This window comes from Mobula hypostoma, chromosome 7 (assembly GCF_963921235.1).
Source record: "Mobula hypostoma chromosome 7, sMobHyp1.1, whole genome shotgun sequence".
Lineage (NCBI taxonomy): Eukaryota > Metazoa > Chordata > Chondrichthyes > Myliobatiformes > Myliobatidae > Mobula > Mobula hypostoma.
This window is the reverse complement of record NC_086103.1, coordinates 158,134,526-158,155,261: the sequence shown is the minus strand read 5'-3', so window position 1 is coordinate 158,155,261 and position 20,736 is coordinate 158,134,526. Positions and strand designations below refer to the sequence as shown.

The 20,736-nt window shown below is 45.4% G+C and overlaps 1 protein-coding gene across 1 annotated transcript in view; it reads right to left on the bottom strand.

Moving 5' to 3' along the window:
• Positions 1-233: 233 nt before the first annotated feature.
• The window catches only part of gpr143 (G protein-coupled receptor 143), a 54,057-nt gene continuing 33,554 nt past the window's right edge, over positions 234-20,736 (bottom strand). Inside the window, exons 7-8 of the mRNA XM_063054911.1 lie at positions 18,116-18,233; positions 234-545 (exon numbers count right to left, since the gene is read on the bottom strand). Of these exons, the coding sequence (XP_062910981.1) occupies positions 234-545; positions 18,116-18,233 (430 nt within the window). The remainder of the gene's footprint in view (positions 546-18,115; positions 18,234-20,736) is intronic.

Below are 20,736 nucleotides of genomic sequence, written 5' to 3'. Positions count from 1 at the left end.
CTTTCACGTTCCCAGATCCATGCAGCTTGGGAGGCTGATTGGTCACTGTAAGATGCCCCTGATGTAGGCGGGTGATAACACTAATGAGACTGTGCTGATAATAGGTCACAGGGAAAGATAGTAGGGGAACAGGATTTGTGATATACACTCAATGGCCAAATACCTCCTCCCCCTCAAGGGAAGAGGGAAGTGTGGAAACTGTAGGACGGCTCACACCATCCACAGGGAACCGGTCACAGGCCCTGATAGACAGGGGAGGTTTTTACAAAGGAGTTATTTGCTTTCCCATTACCTTCAGAGAGGCCAGAAAGCTCATCACTATTTTCATAACTGTTTCCAGTCTGCATCTTGTCACTCTGCTGCAGAAGTCCATGGTGATTGACCGACGTGGCCATGGGGCTGCTGTAGGCATTCTCCGCAGCAGTCGAACCTACTGAGGACTCCCAAGGGATTTCTTGCCTTCGTAGATTGAAATCAAAATCCCATCCGGTCCAGCCGTAAAATGCAAGAGTGCTGAGGAAACCCTGCATTGGATTCAGGATACTCTGCAAAGGAACACAGCATTAGGCTTGAAAATAGATACAGGACACTGGGATCTTGGAAATTAGGTTACACAGTTTTTTTGAAAAAAAATTTTAAAATAGATGCAGGAAACTACAATAAAGATAACACTTCTATTGCTGTATTGATTAATAAACATGTAAAAGATCTCATACCTTCTTCACAAAAAGGAGACAGTAGTCCGAATAATTAGCAATTAGTTCAGAGGAGGTGATTAATAAATTGGAGAGAGTGCCAAAGAGGTTTATCAGGTTACTGCCAGGATTAGACTGTACAAGGAGCTGTCAGACAAAACCTGCATTATTTTCCCTCCTGCAGCACCAGAGGTTGAGAGATGACCTGATAGAATTGTAAGAGACATAGCAGGATAGAGTCACAGACATGACAGCACAGAAACAGGCCCTTTGGCCCATCTAGTCTGTGCCAAACCATTAATCTGCCTAGTCCTATCGATATACATCTGGACCATAGCCCTCCATCTCCATCTCCATCTCCCCCTCCCATCCAAGTACCTTATCCAAGTTTCTCCTAAATGTTGAGATCAAACCTACATCCACCACTTCAGCTGGCAGTTCGATAGAGAAAATCTTTTTCCTCGGGTGGAAATATCTAATATTAAAAGGCATAGCTTTGAGGTGAGAGGAGGAAATTTAAATGAGATTTATATGAACAAAAATGTTAAAAAAAACAGATGCTGGAGATCTGAAATTAAAATGCAATATTCTGCAGGTTAGGCAGCATCTGTGGGAGGAGAATTGAGTATTGTGAACAGTTTTGGGCCCCTCATCTTAGAAAAGATGTGCTGGCATTGGAGAGGGTCCAGAGGAGGTTCACAAGGATGATTCCAGGAATGAAAGGGTTATCATATGAGGAACGTTTGATGGCACTGGGTCTGTACTGGCTAGAATTTAGAAGGTTGAGGGGGGATCTCATTGAAACCTTTCGAATGTTTTAAGGCCTAGACAGAATAGATGTGGAAAGGATGTTTCCCATGGTGGGAGAGTCTAGGACAAGAGGGCACAGCCTCAGGATAGAGGGGCGCCCTTTCAAAACAGAGATGCAGAGAAATTCCTTTAGCCAAAGGGTGGTGAATTTGTGGAATTTTTTGCCACATGCAGCTGTGGAGGTCAGGTCGTTGGGTGCACGTAAGGCAGAGGTTGATAGGTTCTGATGGATGAGGGGTAGTAACTGTTCTTGAACCTGGTTGTGAGAGTCCTGTGGCACTTGTACCTTCTACCTGCTGGCAGCAGTGAGAAAAGAGCATGGCCTGGGTGGGGAAGATCTTTGATGAAGGATGCTGCTTTCCCCTGACAGTATTTCAGATGTGCTCAATGGTAGGGAGAGCTTTACTGGGCCAAATCCTCTACCTTTTGTAGGATTTTCCATTCAAAGGCAAAGGTGTTCCTATACCAGACTGTAATGCAGCCAGTCAATACACTTTCCGCCTCACATCTATAGAAGATTGTCATGGTTTTGATGATATGCCGAACCTCCGCAGCCTCCTGAGGAAGTAGAGGCACTGGTATGCTTTCAGTGCCTCGCAATAATATTTATATAATGGGTCGAGGACTGGTCCTCTGAGATAGTGACACCCAGGAATTTAGAGTTATTGACGCTCTGCAGCTCTGATTCTCCGATGATTACTGACTCATGGATCTCTGGTTTCCCTCTCCTGCAGTCTACAATCAGTTCCTTGGTCTTGCTGACATTGAGTGAGGGGTTGTTGTTATTACACCGCACATCCAAATTTTCAATCTCCCTCCTGCATGCTGATTCATCAGCACCTTTGACACAGCCCACAACACTGGTGTCATCAGCAAACTTGTAACTGGAGTTGGAGCTGCATTTAGTCACACATAGGGTTAAAGCGAACAAGGGTTAACACAAACAATGCATTTCACTCTATGTCTTGAGGAGCATATGAATAAATGAATCTGACTCTGATCATGATGCGAATTTAAACTGATATCATCTATCTGCACAGAGTCTATATCCCTTCCTCCCTACCTGTTCACTTGCCCGTCTCAATGCCTTTCAAATGTTGCTATTGTACCTGCTTAAATCACCACCCCTAGCAACACAATCCAGGCACCTGCCACTGTGTCTGTTTAAAAAGAAAGTTGACTTAAGAGATTCTTAAAAGCTCTGCCCTCTAGTATTTGATATTTCCACTGCTGGGAAGAAGATTTTATCTGCCTTGTGTCTCTCATCATTTTACACACTTCTACTAGCTTACTCCTCAGTCCCTGACTCTCCAGTGAAAACAATCCAGGTCTGCCCAACCTCTCCTCATACTTCCTATTTCAGGCGAGGTGCTGGAAAACTTTACTGCACCCTCTCTAAAGCCTTCACATCCTCCCTGTAATGTAGTGACCAGAACTGCACACAATATTCCAAACAACACACATCAAAGTTGCTGGTGAACGCAGCAGGCCAGGCAGCATCTATAGGAAGAGGCGCAGTCGACGTTTCAGGCCGAGACCCTTCGTCAGGACTAACTGAAGGAAGAGTGAGTAAGGGATTTGAAAGCTGGAGGGGGAGGGGGAGATGCAAAATGATAGGAGAAGACAGGAGGGGGAGGGATGGAGCCAAGAGCTGGACAGGTGATAGGCAAAAGGGGATACGAGAGGATCATGGGACAGGAGGTCCGGGAAGAAAGACAGTAGGGGGGGTGACCCAGAGGATGGGCAAGAGGTATATTCAGAGGGACAGAGGGAGAAAAAGGAGAGTGAGAGAAAGAATGTGTGCATAAAAATGAGTAACAGATGGGGTACGAGGGGGAGGTGGGGCCTAGCGGAAGTTAGAGAAGTCAATGTTCATGCCATCAGGTTGGAGGCTACCCAGACGGAATATAAGGTGTTGTTCCTCCAACCTGAGTGTGGCTTCATCTTTACAGTAGAGGAGGCCGTGGATAGACATGTCAGAATGGGAATGGGATGTGGAATTAAAATGTGTGGCCACTGGGAGATCCTGCTTTCTCTGGCAGACAGAGCGTAGATGTTCAGCAAAGCGGTCTCCCAGTCTGCGTCGGGTCTCACCAATATATAAAAGGCCACATCGGGAGCACCGGACGCAGTATATCACCCCAGTCGACTCACAGGTGAAGTGATGCCTCACCTGGAAGGGCTGTTTGGGGCCCTGAATGGTGGTAAGGGAGGAAGTGTAAGGGCATGTGTAGCACTTGTTCCGCTTACACAGATAAGTGCCAGGAGGGAGATCAGTGGGGAGGGATGGGGGGGACGAATGGACAAGGGAGTTGTGTAGGGAGCGATCCCTGCGGAATGCAGAGAGAGGGGGGGAGGGAAAGATGTGCTTAGTGGTGGGATCCCGTTGGAGGTGGCGGAAGTTACGGAGAATAATATGTTGGACCCGGAGGCTGGTGGGGTGGTAGGTGAGGACCAGGGGAACTCTATTCCTAGTGGGGTGGTGGGAGATGGAATGAGAGCAGATGTACGTGAAATGGGGGAGATGCGTTTAAGAGCAGAGTTGATAGTGGAGGAAGGGAAGCCCCTTTCTTTAAAAAAGGAAGACATCTCCCTCGTCCTAGAATGAAAAGCCTCATCCTGAGAGCAGATGCGGCAGAGACGGAGGAATTGCGAGAAGGGGATGGCGTTTTTGCAAGAGGCAGGGTGAGAAGAGGAATAGTCCAGATAGCTGTGAGAGTCAGTAGGCTTATAGTAGACATCAGTGGATAAGCTGTCTCCAGAGACAGAGACAGAAAGATCTAGAAAGGGGAGGGAGGTGTCGGAAATGGACCAGGTAAACTTGAGGGCAGGGTGAAAGTTGGAGGCAAAGTTAATAAAGTCAACGAGTTCTGCATGCGTGCAGGAAGCAGCGCCAATGCAGTCGTCGATGTAGCGAAGGAAAAGTGGGGGACAGATACCAGAATAGGCACGGAACATAGATTGTTCCACAAACCCAACAAAAAGGCAGGCATAGCTAGGACCCATACGGGTGCCCATAGCTACACCTTTAGTTTGGAGGAAATGGGAGGAGCAAAAGGAGAAATTATTAAGAGTAAGGACTAATTCCGCTAGACGGAGCAGAGTGGTGGTAGAGGGGAACTGATTAGGTCTGGAATCCAAAAAGAAGCGTAGAGCTTTGAGACCTTCCTGATGGGGGATGGAAGTATATAAGGACTGGACATCCATGGTGAAAATAAAGCGGTGGAGGCCAGGGAACTTAAAATCATCGAAAAGTTTAAGAGCGTGAGAAGTGTCACGAACATAGGTCGGAAGGAATTGAACAAGGGGGGATAAAACCGTGTCGAGGTATGCAGAGATGAGTTCGGTGGGGCAGGAGCAAGCTGAGACAATAGGTCGGCCAGGACAGGCAGGTTTGTGGATCTTGGGTAGGAGGTAGAAACGGGAAGTGCGGGGTGTGGGAACTATAAGGTTGGTAGCAGTAGATGGGAGATCCCCTGAGCGGATAAAGTCGTTGATAGTGTGGGAGACAATGGCCTGGTGCTCCTTAGTGGGGTCACGATCGAGGGGTAAATAAGAGGAGGTATCCGCGAGTTGTCGCTGTGCCTCGGCAAGGTAGAGGTCAGTACGCCAGACTACAACAGCACCCCCTTTATCAGCGGGTTCGCATCTCCCCCATTTCACGTACATCTGCTCTCACTCCATCCTCCCACCACCCCACTAGGAATAGGGTTCCCCTGGTCCTCACCTACCACCCCACCAGCCTCCGGGTCCAACATATTATTCTCCGTAACTTCCGCCACCTCCAACGGGATCCCACCACTAAGCACATCTTTCCCTCCCCCCCTCCCCCCCCTGCATTCCGCAGGGATCGCTCCCTACACAACTCCCTTGTCCATTCGTCCCCCCCATCCCTCCCCACTGATCTCCCTCCTGGCACTTATCCGTGTAAGCGGAACAAGTGCGACACATGCCCTTACACTTCCTCCCTTACCACCATTCAGGGCCCCAAACAGTCCTTCTAGGTGAGGCATCACTTCACCTGTGAGTCGACTGGGGTGAAATACTGCGTCCGGTGCTCCCGATGTGGCCTTTTATATATTGGTGAGACCCGACGCAGACTGGGAGACCGCTTTGCTGAACATCTACGCTCTGTCCACCAGAGAAAGCAGGATCTCCCAGTGGCCACACATTTTAATTCCACATCCCATTCCCATTCTGACATGTCTATCCACGGCCTCCTCTACTGTAAAGATGAAGCCACACTCAGGTTGGAGGAACAACACCTTATATTCCGTCTGGGTAGCCTCCAACCTGATGGCATGAACATTGACTTCTCTAACTTCCGCTAGGCCCCACCTCCCCCTCGTACCCCATCTGTTACTCATTTTTATGCACACATTCTTTCTCTCACTCCCCTTTTTCTCCCTCTGTCCCTCTGAATATACCTCTTGCCCATCCTCTGGGTCACCCCCCCCCGTCTTTCTTCCCGGACCTCCTGTCCCATGATCCTCTCGTATCCCCTTTTGCCTATCACCTGTCCAGCTCTCGGCTCTATCCCTCCCCCTCCTGTCTTCTCCTATCATTTTGCATCTCCCCCTCCCCCTCCAGCTTTCAAATCCCTTACTCACTCTTCCTTCAGTTAGTCCTGATGAAGGGTCTCGGCCTGAAACGTCGACTGCACCTCTTCCTACAGATGCTGCCTGGCCTGCTGCGTTCACCAGCAACTTTGATGTGTGTTGCTTGAATTTCCAGCATCTGCAGAATTCCTGTTGTTTGCACAATATTCCAAATGTGGCCTAGCCAAAGTTTTATACAGCTGCAACATGACTTTCTAACTTCTATATTGACATTGCTGTATTATCTTGGCCACCCTATCTGCTCATGTTCCTATTTTCAGGAGGCTATGGGCTACCACCCTGAGGCCCCTCCCTACATCAATGCTCCCAAGGGTCCTGCCATTGACTATATATATAGGCATCCGTTAGTCTCGTGAGACCATGGATTTGCGCCTTGGAAGGTTTCCAGGGCGCAGGCCTGGGCAAGGTTGTATGGAACACCAGCAGTTGCCCATGCTGCAAGTCTCCCCTCTCCATCCCACCGATGTTGTCCAAGGGAAGGGCATTAGCACCCATACAGCTTGGCACCAGTGTCGTCGCAGAGCAATGTGTGGTTAAGTGCCTTGCTCAAGGACACACACACTGCCTCAGCCAAGCCTCGAACTAGCAACTTTCAGGTCACTAGATGAACGCCTTAACCACTTGGCCACGCGCCAACACACGTGACTATATACTTTTAGACCATAAGGTACAGGAGCAGAATTAGGCCATTTTGCCCATTAAGTCTGCTCTGCCTTTTCTTACACGTAACTACCCAAAGTGCACATTTCTCCAGATACAGCATTATATGCCATTCCCCTCCCCCCAAAATTCCCCACTGATTTATATCTTGCTGTATCCTTTGACAACCCTCCTCCATTCCACCAATCTTTCTGCCACAGGAGTATTATCTGCAGTTCTCTGTCCCTCACTCTGCTTCTAATAGTCACATCGGAGGTGTTATAAGGCATTGGTCAAACTGCACTTGCAGTTTTGGGCCCTTTATCTAAGAAAGGGATGTGGGGGCATTGGAGAGGGTCCAGACAAGGTATATGAGAATGATCTCAGGAGTGAAAGGGTTAACACACGTGGAGCATTTGATGACTCTGGGCCTGTACACTGGGGCAGCACAGAAGTGCAATGGTCAGCATGATGCTTTACAGTACCTGCGACCCAGGTTCAATTCCCACTGCTGTCTGTAAGCAGTTTGTACGTTCTCCCCATGACTGCATGGGTTTCCTCCGGGTGCTCTGGTTTCCTCCCACAGTCCAAAGCCACAACAGCTGGTAAGTTAATTGGTCATTGTAAATCGCTCTGTGATTGGGCTGGGGTTAAACTGAGGAATGCCGGGTGGCACAGTTGAAAGGTCACAAAGGGCCTATTCCGCACTGTATCTCAATAAATGATCACTGGAGATTAGGAGACTGAGGGGAGATCTCATTGATTATTGAAAGCTCTAGAGAGAGTGGACGTGGAGAGGATGTTTCCTGTAGTGGGGGGAGTCTAGGACCAGAAGACACGGCTTCAGAATAAAAGGACGTCCGTTTAGAATAGCAATGAGGAGTAATTTCTTTAGCCAGAGGGTGGTTACTATCTGGAATTCATTGCATAGGCAGCTGCAGAGGCCAAGTCATTGGCTGTATTTAAAACAGAGGTTGATAAGTTTTTGATTAGTAAGGGGATCAAAGGTTACAGGTAGAAGGTAGGGGAATGGGGGTGAGAGGAATAATCAGTCATGATGGAATGACAGAGAAGACTTGATGGGCCAAATGGCCAATGTCTTATGATCTAGACAACAGGAATTCTGCAGATGCTGGAAGTTCAAGCAACGCACATAAAAGTTGCTGGTGAACGCAGCAGGCCAGGCAGCATCTCTAGGAAGAGGTGCAGTCGATGTTTCAGGGTCGAAGGGCCTCAGCCTGAAACGTCGACTGCACCTCTTCCTAGAGATGCTGCCTGGTCTGCTGCGTTCACCAGCAACTTTTATGTCTTATGATCTAGTACCTGTTACCAAACTATTGTTAACCTGCCTCGGTAACACGTGCAAGTCAGAGTCAAGTTTCATTGATTGTGCAGTTTGGAGGGCCTTGGGGAACCTTACTCGGTTAAAGGTGTTGGTTAAAAGCTAATTGTTCCACTCAGGAGGGGAAGAAAAGAGAAAAGAAATGGAAACAGCACAGATCTCTTAGCAGCAAGTTCACTGTTAATGATGCAAGCCAAAGCAGCAGCTCTTCCTCAGTCAGCCTGAAGCACAAACTGGATTAATCAATGCTCAGTCACCGACCCCTGCAGAGATGTCATGGTCATCGGGAGCAGGCCCAATGCAGACAATAATGGGTCAACCGCGCCCCCTGCTGGCCGCTATATACAACTGCACCATTTGCAAAAGCAGAACAACAGTCAGAAAGGTAATAGCTTTGGTAAAGATGTGATTTTTGCCAGCAATCCTAGATTCTACATAAGAACAGATAATGCTATTGTTTATTTTTCTACAAAACTCAAATAAGCATTTTATAAATAATGTTATTTTATTACGAAAAACACATTGGCAGGTAGTAGAATTTGAATTGTCACCAGTTAATCTGCTCTGTACCTTACAATATTTACATAAAATGTGTTATTGTGCTTTACACCCTGGTCTGGAGAAATATTGTCTCATTTACATGTATATAGTTAAATGACTATACTATACTATGGGAGGTCTGGCCCCTGCACACATAGGCATGCAGGCCCACCGGTGTGTGGACACGTCCTGGTGCTCGTGAACCAGATCCCCAGCTATGGGTGAATAGCCCCACTGCCTTGCGGGCAGCCTCGGGAGAGACGAACGCTATGGGACTAAACCCAGACAGCAAATCCGGAGTGGAGCCCCTCAGGCAGCTGGACATCACTGAACATCCTTCCGGCAGCTCCTGCAGCCAAGCTGGTGCCAAACGTGTTGCTTCATAAGCTTTCCTCTGGACTACACTGGTGAGGTCCAGAGGGGGATCTTCATGACTGGGCATCTGCATTCCTTCCACACAGGCTTGTGATAATGATCATCATCACCCATTGTCGTCCGAGACAGACAGATGCCAACCGGTTAAATGACAATAAACTTGACTGGACTTGAAATGATGATTGACTAGACAGTTTGGATTCTTACATACTGTTGTTGTCGTACTATTCATTATGCTGCTCTGTGTTTGGCTTGCTTAGACATAGACATTAGTACCCTCCTGTACTGGAACAGTAGACCAAGAGCCTAGTAAAATAAGTCATTATTGTTCAGAAAAACTTTAATTTCTGCCCATCACCAATTGCACTCCTTTATCTTCAGGTTTTACTTCCTTTGTTATCTGAGAGTAAAGCAATTCAAAGTAATAATCCATTTAACAATCGGACTGGCAAAAACATCTCCTCCACAATCTCCATCAGCACAGCTGTACCACAAGGCTGTGTACTTAGCCCACTGCTCTACTCACTTTATACCGACGACTGTGTGGCTAAGTACAGCCCCAACACCATTTACAAGTTTACTGATGACACCACTGTTGTGGGCTGTATCAAAGGGGGTGATGAATTAGCACACAGGAGGGTGATTGAAAACTTGGCTGCAAGGTGTAATAAAAATAACCTCTCACTCAATGCCAATAAGACCAAGGAACTGCTTGTAGACTTCAGAAGAGGGAAAGCAGAGGTCCATGGGCCAGTAATCATTGGAGGATCAGAGGTAGAGAACTTTAAATTCCTGGTGTCACTATCTCAGAGGATCTGTCCTGGACCCATCATATAAATGTAGTTGCGAATAAAGTACAACAATGCCTTTACTTCTTCAGGAGTCTGCGGAAGTTCGGCGTATCATCAAAAATGTTGACAAACTTCTATAGATGTGTGGTGGAAAGTGTATTGACTGGCTGCATTACTGTCTGGTATAGGAACACCTTTGCCTTTGAATGGAAAATCCTACAACAGGTAGAGGATTTGGCCCGGTACATCATGGGTAATGCCCTACCAATCCTCGAGTACACCTACATGAAATACTGTCATAGGAAAGCAGCATCCTTCATCAAAGGTCCTCACCACCCAGGCCATGCTCTTTCCTTGCTGCTGCTGTCAGGTAGAAGGTACCAGAGCCTCAGAACTCACATCATCAGTTTCAAGAACAGTTACTACCCCTCAAACATCAGGATCTTGAATAAAGAAGATCAACTGCACTCGTCAATTGAGATGTTACCACAACCAATGATCTCACTTGAAGGATTCTTTATCCTGTTATTTCATGCATTCGTTATTTATAGCTATTTATTTATATCTGCATTTGCACAGTTTGTGGTCTTCTGGGTTCTTGCTCTTTCATTGATCCTGTTTACAGTTACTATTCTATAGATTTGCTGAGCATTCCTCATAGGAGAAAGAATCTGAGGGTTGTATGTGCTGACGCGTATGTACTCTGATAATAAGTTTTATTTTGAAGTTTGAACAACCAACACAACCTAGGGATGTGAGTGTGGCCACATATTCCGTTCCCAACATAACATACCCACCATGTTCTCAAAACAACATGAGCAACGACATCAACAAACCAACAACAGTAACGTAAGCCCTGTTCCTCTCACCCACCCAGACAGGCCTCCAGCCTCCAGTAGAGTGGTAGACTGCAGATATTGGGCCTTTTGACTTCTTCAACTTCTGGACTTCAGATTGAACATTGGGCTTTGTGGCCCAAACGGATCCTGTGTTGTACTCTCCTACGCCTGAGAGATGAAGGGTGGAGAAGGAAGGTGAAGCCATGGAAGAATTGAAAACAAGGGCGAGTGGTTGGAAACGCGGTAGTACCTAGTGCTTGACTGGTGACCGCTATAGATTAGTGAGTACTGCTCCTTGGTGAACATGGTGCAGAGGAGATGTGGGTAACAGCAAAAGGGAGTTGTGTTAGAATGGTGCTCTTGGAGGAGCAATGGTAAGGACAGGTGTTTATGGTGCAGAGTTTGGTCTTAGATGGGGAAGTCTTAGTCCTGCAGGGAGCTCCATCAACCTGAACAACCCTTGGCACAGATATCATACAGCAATAGTCAATTATAACAGGCCAGGTGACCCACACAATCTTCTCACAACCTGCTTTGCAGGTCCACCTGCAAGCCTCACCCACTTATTGCTTATTACTTATTGCTATTTATTTATATCTGAATTTGCAGTTTGTTTACAGTTTACAGTTCCTTTTCTATAGATTTGCTACGTATGCCTTCAGAAAACGAATCTGAGGGTTGTATGTGGTGACATGCATGTATTCTGATAATAAATTTTACTTTGAATTTTGGGGGGGGGAATTGGTACAGGAAATATGTGGTGAATGGAATTGTTGTGATAAAATAATTCTATTCCACTACACTTTCACCAATGAGAAATTTTCATCAGAGGTCTTACTGCCCTCTATCTATAGTTAATGGGACAGTATGTTCAGTATTTCAGATTACAACTAAAGAAAATGTACTCACCACAAAAGATCAGTCACAAAAAACATAATGACGCACCAGTTTTGTCTGTCAATCATTTGAAACGAGACGCGGGGATTAAGATACACCAGGCTTGTGCTTGCATTGCTCTAGATCATGTTGAGATCAAATGTTGGGTCCATTGAAGAACAAGTGTCCATAGGACACTCAAAGCTGCTGCACAGGTTGTCTCTGTGGTTCAGAAGGCATACGGTGTATTGGCCTTCATCAATCGTGGGACTGAGTTTAGGAGCTGAGAGGTAATGTTGCAGCTATATAGGACCCTGGTCAGACCACACCTGGAGTACTGTGCTCAGTTCTGGTCACCTCACTACAGGAAGGATGTGGAAACCATAGAAAGGGTGCAGAGGATGTTGCCTGGATTGGGGAGCGTGCCTTATGAGAGTAACATAGAACATAGAAACATAGAAACATAGAAAATAGGTGCAGGAGTAGGCCATTCGGCCCTTCGAGCCTGCACCGCCATTTATTATGATCATGGCTGATCATCCAACTCAGAACCCAGCCTTCCTCCATACCCCCTGACCCCTGTAGCCACAAGGGCCATATCTAACTTCCTTTTAAACATAGCTAATGAACTGGCCTCAACAGTTTGCTGTGGCAGAGAATTCCACAGATTCACCACTCTCTGTGTGAAGAAGTTTTTCCTAACCTCGGTCCTAAAAGGCTTCCCCTCTATCCTCAAACTGTGACCCCTCGTTCTAGACCTCCCCAACATCGGGAACAATCTTCCCGCATCTAGCCTGTCCAATCCCTTTAGGATCTTATACGTTTCAATCAGATCCCCCCTCAATCTTCTAAATTCCAACGAGTACAAGCCCAGTTCATCCAGTCTTTCTTCATATGAAAGACCTGCCATCCCAGGAATCAATCTGGTGAACCTTCTTTGTACTCCCTCTATGGCAAAGATGTCTTTCCTCAGATTAGGGGACCAAAACTGCACACAATACTCCAGGTGTGGTCTCACCAAGGCCTTGTACAACTGCAGTAGTACCTCCCTGCTCCTGTACTCGAATCCTCTTGCTATAAATGCCAGCATACCGTTCGCCTTTTTCACCACCTGCTGTACCTGCATGCCCACTTTCAATGACTGGTGTATAATGACACCCAGGTCTGGTTGCACCTCCCCTTTTCCTAATCGGCCACCATTCAGATAATAATCTGTTTTCCTATTTTTGCCACCAAAGTGGATAACTTCACATTTATCCACATTAAATTGCATCTGCCATGAGTTTGCCCACTCACCCAACCTATCCAAGTCACCCTGCATCCTCTTAGCATCCTCCTCACTGCTAACACTGCCACCCAGCTTTGTGTCATCCGCAAACTTGGAGATGCTGCATTTAATTCCCTCATCCAAGTCATTAATATATATTGTAAACAACTGGGGTCCCAGCACTGAGCCTTGCGGTACCCCACTAGTCACCGCCTGCCATTCTGAAAAGGTCCCGTTTATTCCCACTCTTTGCTTCCTGTCTGCTAACCAATTCTCCACCCACACCAATACCTTACCCCCAATACCATGTGCTTTAAGTTTGCACACTAATCTCCTATGTGGGACCTTGTCAAAAGCCTTTTGAAAATCCAAATATACCACATCCACTGGTTCTCCCCTATCCACTCTACTAGTTACATCCTCAAAAAATTCTATGAGATTCGTCAGACATGATTTTCCTTTCACAAATCCATGCTGACTTTGTCCGATCATTTCACCGCTTTCCAAATGTGCTGTTATCACATCCTTGATAACTGACTCCAGCAGTTTCCCCACCACCGACGTTAGGCTAACCGGCCTATAATTCCCCGGTTTCTCTCTCCCTCCTTTTTTAAAAAGTGGGGTTACATTAGCCACCCTCCAATCCTCAGGAACTAGTCCAGAATCTAACGAGTTTTGAAAAATTATCACTAATGCATCCACTATTTCTTGGGCCACTTCCTTAAGCACTCTGGGATGCAGACCATCTGGCCCCGGGGATTTATCTGCCTTCAATCCCTTCAATTTACCTAACACCACTTCCCTACTAACATGTATTTCGCTCAGTTCCTCCATCTCACTGGACCCTCTGTCCCTTACTATTTCTGGAAGATTATTTATGTCCTCCTTAGTGAAGACAGAACCAAAGTAATTATTCAATTGGTCTGCCATGTCCTTGCTCCCCATAATCAATTCACCTGTTTCTGTTTGCAGGGGACCTACATTTGTCTTTATCAGTCTTTTCCTTTTTACATATCTATAAAAGCTTTTACAGTCCGTTTTTATGTTCTATGCCAGTAAGTGAGTGAACTCAGCCTTTTCCCCTTGGAGCAATGGAGGATGAGAGGTGACCTGATAGAGGTGTACAAGATGATAAGAGGCATTGATCGTGTGGATAGTCAGAGGCTTTTTCCTGGGGCTGAAATGGCTAACACGAGAGGGCACAGTTTTAAGGTGCTTGGAAGAAGGTATAGAGGAGATGTCAGGGGATAAGTTTTTTTATGCAGAGGGTGGTGAGTACATGGAATGGGCTGCTGGCAAAGGTGGTGGAGGTGGATACAATAGGGTCTTTTAAGAGACTCCTGGATAGGTACATGGAGCTTAGAAAAATAGAGGGCTATGGGTAACCCTAGGTAATTTCTAAAGTACGTACATGTTCGGCACAGCTTTGTGGGCCAAAGGGCCTGTATTGTGCTGTTGGTTTTCTATGTTTCTACGTCATCAGGGGCTGACGGGATCTGTTGTAGTGCATTGAGACAGACAAGACAGCAAATTGCTATAGACTTGGCAAAGATTGTTATATCCTCTTCAGCCATGGGCAGAGGCCCTGAAGACTGCCTGGTAGCCAATATTTTTCCCTTCTTAGTGAATGATAATAGAGATAATCTGAAAAATAAAAGGGCCGTGGTTTACACATCAAAGACAGGGAATTTAATGGAGAACGTTCCTAAGGGTACAATTTACTCACACTTGCAGAAGCATGGACTTATTAGAAATGGTCAGCATGGCTTTGAGCAGGGCAGGCCACATCTTACAATCCTTATTTAGTCTCTTTTTGAGGTGATGAAGGTGATTGATCAGAGCAGTGCAGTGAATGTTGTATACATGGAATTTAGTAAGCATGGACTTTGGCAAGATCCCACTTGGTAAACTGATCCAGAAGATTAAGATGCATGGGATCCACGGTGACACGGTCGATTGGATTCAAAGTTGATTTAGCCATCGAAGACAGGTTACTGGTAGAAGAGTTTCATTCTAGTCTGTAACTAGTGTGTTCTGGAGGGATCAGTACTTATATATATCAATACTTATACTCAGCGGCCAACTTATTAGGTACATACGTACACCTGCTCATTAATGCAAATATTTAATCAGCCAATCACATGGCAGCAACTCAGTGCATAAAAGTATGCTGACATGATTAAGAGATTCATTGGTTGTTCAGACCAAACATCAGAATGGGGAAGAAATGTGATCTAAATGACTTCGACTGTGAAATGATTGTTGGTGCCAGATGGGATAGTTTAACTACCTCAGAAACTGCTGATCAGCTGGGATTTTCACGGACAACAGTCTCTAGAGTTTACAGAGAATAGTGCGAGAACATCCAGTGAGGTGAAAATGCCTTGTTTACGAGAGAGGTCAGAGGACAATGGACAGACCAGTTCAAGCTGACAGGATGGAGATCGTGGCTCAAAAAACCATGCATTACAACAGTGGTGTGCAGAAGAGCATCTCCGAACCCACAACAGATCGAACCTTGAAGTGGGTGGGCTACAGTAGCAGAAGACCATGAACCTGCTCCCAGTGGCCATTTTATCAGGTATAGGAGGCACGTAACAAAGTGGCCACTGAGTGGATATATTAGTATTTATATATCATAAATGTCTATTGATGATGATATACAAATTGGATGAAAACATAGATGAGCTGATTAAGTTTGTAGACAACACAAGAATTGGATGGAAATGTAGACAGTGAAGTTTGTCAAAGGATTCAGCAAGATATAGTCAATACAAATATAGGCAAAAGAACAGCAGATGCATTTTAATCTGGGCAAAGGTGAAGTGTTTGGAGATTAAATGCAAAACCCATCAGAGCATTGTCGTACAGAGGGACCTTGGGACGCAAGTCTACAGTTAACGGAAGGCGGTAACACAAGTGGAAAGAAAAGAAGGCATATGGCATGTTTGCTTTGGTCAGGCTATATTTGGAGTACTGTGTGCAATTCAAGTCACTCTGTCACAGGGAGGACGTGAAGGCCTTGGAGAGGGTGCAGAAGAGGTTCACCCATGCTGCTTGGTTTATTGATAAGGAGAGCGAGGACAGACTTGGGGTGTTTTCGCAGGAGCAGCGGCTGAGGGAAGACCTGCTAGAAGTTACTAAATTATGAGCGGCATAGATTGGATCAACAGAGTCTTTCTCTGCCCCCTCCCTGAGTGGAACGATTGTATACCAAAGGGTGAGGGGGGATAGTTTAAAGGAGGGAATGTGAGGGGAAAACTATTTTTAAAGCCGACACAGAATAGTAGGTGCCTGAAACACACTGCATCACTAGCGGTGGTGGAAGCAGATACGATAGTGGGCTTTAACAAGCATTTAGACAAACACACTAACAGGCAAGGACTGAAGGGATGTGAATCATCAGCAGGTGGATAGGGTTACTTCAGATTAATATGGCACCATGGGCCATGCTGGTCTATGTTTAATGTCAAGGTACAGCTCCCTGGGAGACAACAATTCAGCATCTTGCCTTGAGTATTAGCAACGCCTCAGAGCACAGCCAGGTGCTCTTTCCTCCATGTTTTATTACACCCAGAACGCAAAAGTCAACAGCTATTCATTTGCAAATCACAGCAGACCTGGAAACTGCCTTCACCTGCTTTCTCCCCTACACACAGGGGTACAGATGTCAGGGACCAAATACAAAACCTCAGCAAACCCAAGACTAACCGAAAAGTGACCAGCGAATGTTCTTCTTAAATTAGCAAGGTGAAGGCAGGATGTAGACATCTCCTTTCATGTTTTCCACACTCTCCACTTGTCACAATGGAGAATATTTGCCTGTGGGTTCCTCCTGGTAAAATATCCAGCATTATATGGCAAAGGCAGTGAGTAACAACTATCGACAACTGTGTTGGCTGTACTTCATAAAAATGTTTTCATTTGACTCAATGAATACTCAGTTTGATTTCCTTTTTATCTCCCATGTTGACATCTGTAGGTCGAGTCGATCAGAGCAATTAATCAGATTGAATAACTGGCCTCTTGCACAACATGTGATTTGCAGTATTCTATAATCAGGTTTTTACAAATAAGTATGGATTATGATTTTGTGACAGCATAATCTGTCTGAACTCACATGTGCACTTGCTGGCACTATGTAATGATTGTGGTCATCAGTATTCAAATGAGAGTGAAGCACATGGATCTAATTCAAGCATTCTAAGCCCTCAGTGTCACCATTACCACCACATTCTGCAGACACAGAAGCCTTTTGGATTTGGAGGTTAATCCATTTGGAGAAACATTCCCTTTCTTCTCACCACACCTTCTCTCCTATTGGTTGCTAACTTGCTTTTCTTCCTTTCCCAGCAAAATGCTGGAGCAGGAACTCAACAGCATCTGTGAAGGGCAAGGGACACTCATCATTTTTGGGACTAGACCTTTCATCTGGACGTTTCCTTCCTGGTTCTGATGAAAAGTCCGTGACCTGAAATGTTGACCGTCTCCCTTCCACAGATGCTGAGTGTTTCCAGCAATCTCTGGACCAAGTTGTTAACAGCTGTTTCTTACCTTCCAGGCCAACCAAACAACATCCGCTCGATTTATTCAAGGAAATACGCTTAGTGGCCACTTTATTAGGTACACCGCTCGCGAATGCAAATATCTAATCAGCCAATCGTGTGGCAGCAACTCAATGCATCAAAGCATGCTGACGTAATCAGTTGTTCTTCGGACCAAACATTAGAATGGGGAAGGAATTTGATCCAAGTGACTTTCATCGTTGATGCCAAATAGGGAAGTTTGCACATCTCAGAAACTGCTGATCTCCTGGGATTTTCATGCTTAACAGTCCCCGCCAAGGGTTTACAGAGAATGGTACGGAAAAGGAAACATCCAGTGAGTGACACTTCTGTGGGAGAAAACGCCTTGTTGATGAGAGAGCTCAGATGAGAATGGCCAGACTGGTTCAAGCTGACACTAAGGAAAAAGTAACTCAGATAACCACATGTTATAACAGTGGTCTACAGAAAATCTCTGAATGCATAACATGTCAAACCTTGAGGTGGACGGGTACAGCAGAAGACCAGAGTTGGGTGCATAACTGTACCTAATAAAATGGCCACTAAGTATTATTGTTTCTCTAATTGTTTTTTTATGTGTCATTGTGATGTAACTAGCAGATTTCTAAGACATCCTTTGACAAACTCGGCTAAAAAAAAACTAGTGAACTTTTAAATTAAACCCAACAGTTAGCTTTTATTCTCAGGAAGCATCGTCGTCCTGCTGAGGAATGATAATGTGGTCTAGAATATTAGAGTCTGTGTGAAGATATCTTACCATGATAAACCAAGTGATGAGAGCTGCATTCTTGACATTCTTCTGCAGATCTTTGTTCATGTCTGGCTGCAGTTCAAGGTAGAATAAAAGGCTCTCATTGATGAGGTTTGGCAGCCAACTGTGTGGAAAGGAACAATATCTGTATCATTTCAGAAGCACAGCAACGGACTTAAAAGCAAAGAGTGAATTTGATATAACAAGCTGCCTCTCCATCGCCGTCAGAAATAGCACAATAGATTATTTGGTTTGTCAGTTATCTGACTGGTTGAACCGTTGTCTGGTTTGGCAATTTGAATACGCAGGGAATGCCAGATGCTGGAGCTGGGGACTCTGGCCGATACAGCACATGCACATCCCTGCCCACCATTAGGAGCTTCTACAGGAGGCTATGCCCCAAGAAGGCAATCTCCATCAAAGATCCCCACCATCTGAACCAAGCCATCTTCTCTCAGCTACCTTGGCCCTGAAGTCCTACACCATCAAGTTCAAGAGCAACTACTTCCCTCAGCCATCTGGTTCTTGAACCAACTGGCACAGTCCAAATCACCATGGCCACTTCGACCACTTTTCTCTAAAGTGTGTGTTTTTTTGTCCCAGTTGTGTTCTTTCTAGTACAAATTGGGTCTAACTTATGGGTGTCTTCCGAATATTGTTTACATGATGCCATGTACCTGTGAGAATATTACAATTACAGCCCATGCTGCCTCTAAGAATGTTTCCATTGCCCTGTGCATGCGTGTACTTGTAAAACAATTCAACAATTTTAATGCACAGTTTGAGTGTTCAAACAGGGCCAGTGCTTTCCCCGCACAAAAGGACCCTGGGCATCAATGAAATGGGGGCAAAGAGTTTTATTTCGGTTGGGAGAGGCAGCTTGTCCAGGTTTCTATGCAACAGGATATCTCTAACTGAATGACTGGGGCAAATTGGCTTAACGTAGCACAAGGACACAAGAGCCTCGTCACCCAGGATATGCCCTCTTCTCACTGCTACCATCAAGGAGGAGGTACAGGAGCCTGAAGACACACATTCAATGTTTCAGGAACAGCTTCTTCCCCTCTGCCATCAGATTTCTGAATGGACAATAAACCCATGAATACAACCTCATTTTTTTTTTGCACAACTCATTTAATTTAATAGAAATATTTCTTATTGTAATTAAATGATATTATATGCCAATGATATTAAACCTGATTCTGACTGATAGCCATGCACTTTCTCTCAGAAGCCCACTGCAGTAGTAGCTCGAGTTGTTTAAAATGGAACAAGCAGCAATCACAATTCGTAGCGTGCAACATACATGTAATTTAGCTGTGCTGTACACTAAATAAACACTATCCATTTCTGAAATGCAGCGCTAGGATCTAGAACATTAACAACACAGTACAGACCCTTCAGCCGACAATGTTGTGTCGACCTTTTACTCAAAGATGAATCCAACCCTTCCCTCCTACAGAATCCCCAATCTTTCTACCTAATGAAAGAAATAGATGATGATTTGTTATCAGCACTGTCATATCTGGAATAAAGCAATCATAATGAAGGGATTCCAAAGTCCCCTGCCCAATTCAGAAAAATCAAACGTATAAGACGTAGGGTTTGTGAGGGACTTTTTTTTTAAAATAGGCAGAATAATGGTGACCTGGGTCTTGCTACCTGTAAAGTTCAAAATAAGCTCTCGAGGCTACACAGTTTCCAGGTGTGCAGGAAAAGAATTTGGGAAACGACTGGGAGACTAATAACCAACCCGAGGACCATAACCTTGGCGGCATTTGCTAGAGCTGCCGGGGAGGGTTTAAACTAAGTTGTCAGGGGGATGGGAACCAGATTTAAAGGGCTGAGAATGAGGCAGTTGGTATACAAGTCAATGCAGGGTGCAGTGACACCGTGAGGAAGGACAGGCAGATGATGGGGCAAAACTGCAGTCAATGTCATGAGTTGAAGTGCAAAAATCAAAAAGGGTGATAAAGGCAATACCAAGGGTGTTATATTTGAATGCATACAGTATATGGAATAAGGTAGATGAAATGTGCAGTTAGAGATCGGCAGGTATGACATTGTCATGCCTTCACTGAGTCATGAATGAAAGAAGATCATAGTTGGTAGCTCAACATCCAAGGATACACATTGTATTGAAAGGCTAGACAGGTAGGCAGAGTGGGCAATTTGGCTCTGTGGTAGAAAAGAAATGAAATCAAATCCCTAGAACGAGGGGACATGAGATCAGAGTCATAGAGGAGTACAGCACAAAAGCAGACCCTTTAGCCCACCTAGTCCATGCCAAAACCATTTAAATTGCCTACTCCCATCGACTTGCACTGGGACCATAGTGTCCCATATCCCTACTACCCATGTACCTGTCCAAACTTCTTTTAAATGTTGAAATTGAGCTTGCATGCACCACTTGTGCTGGCAGCTCATTCCACACTCTCATGACCCTCTGAGTGAAGAAGCTTCCCCTCATGCTTCCCTTAAAACCTTTCACCCTTAACCCATGACCTCTAGTTGCAATCCCACCCAAACTCAGTGGGAAAAAAAACCCTGTTTTCATTTACCCGATCTATACACCTCATAACTTTGTATACCTCTATCAAATCCCCTCTCAGTCTTCTACGTTCTAA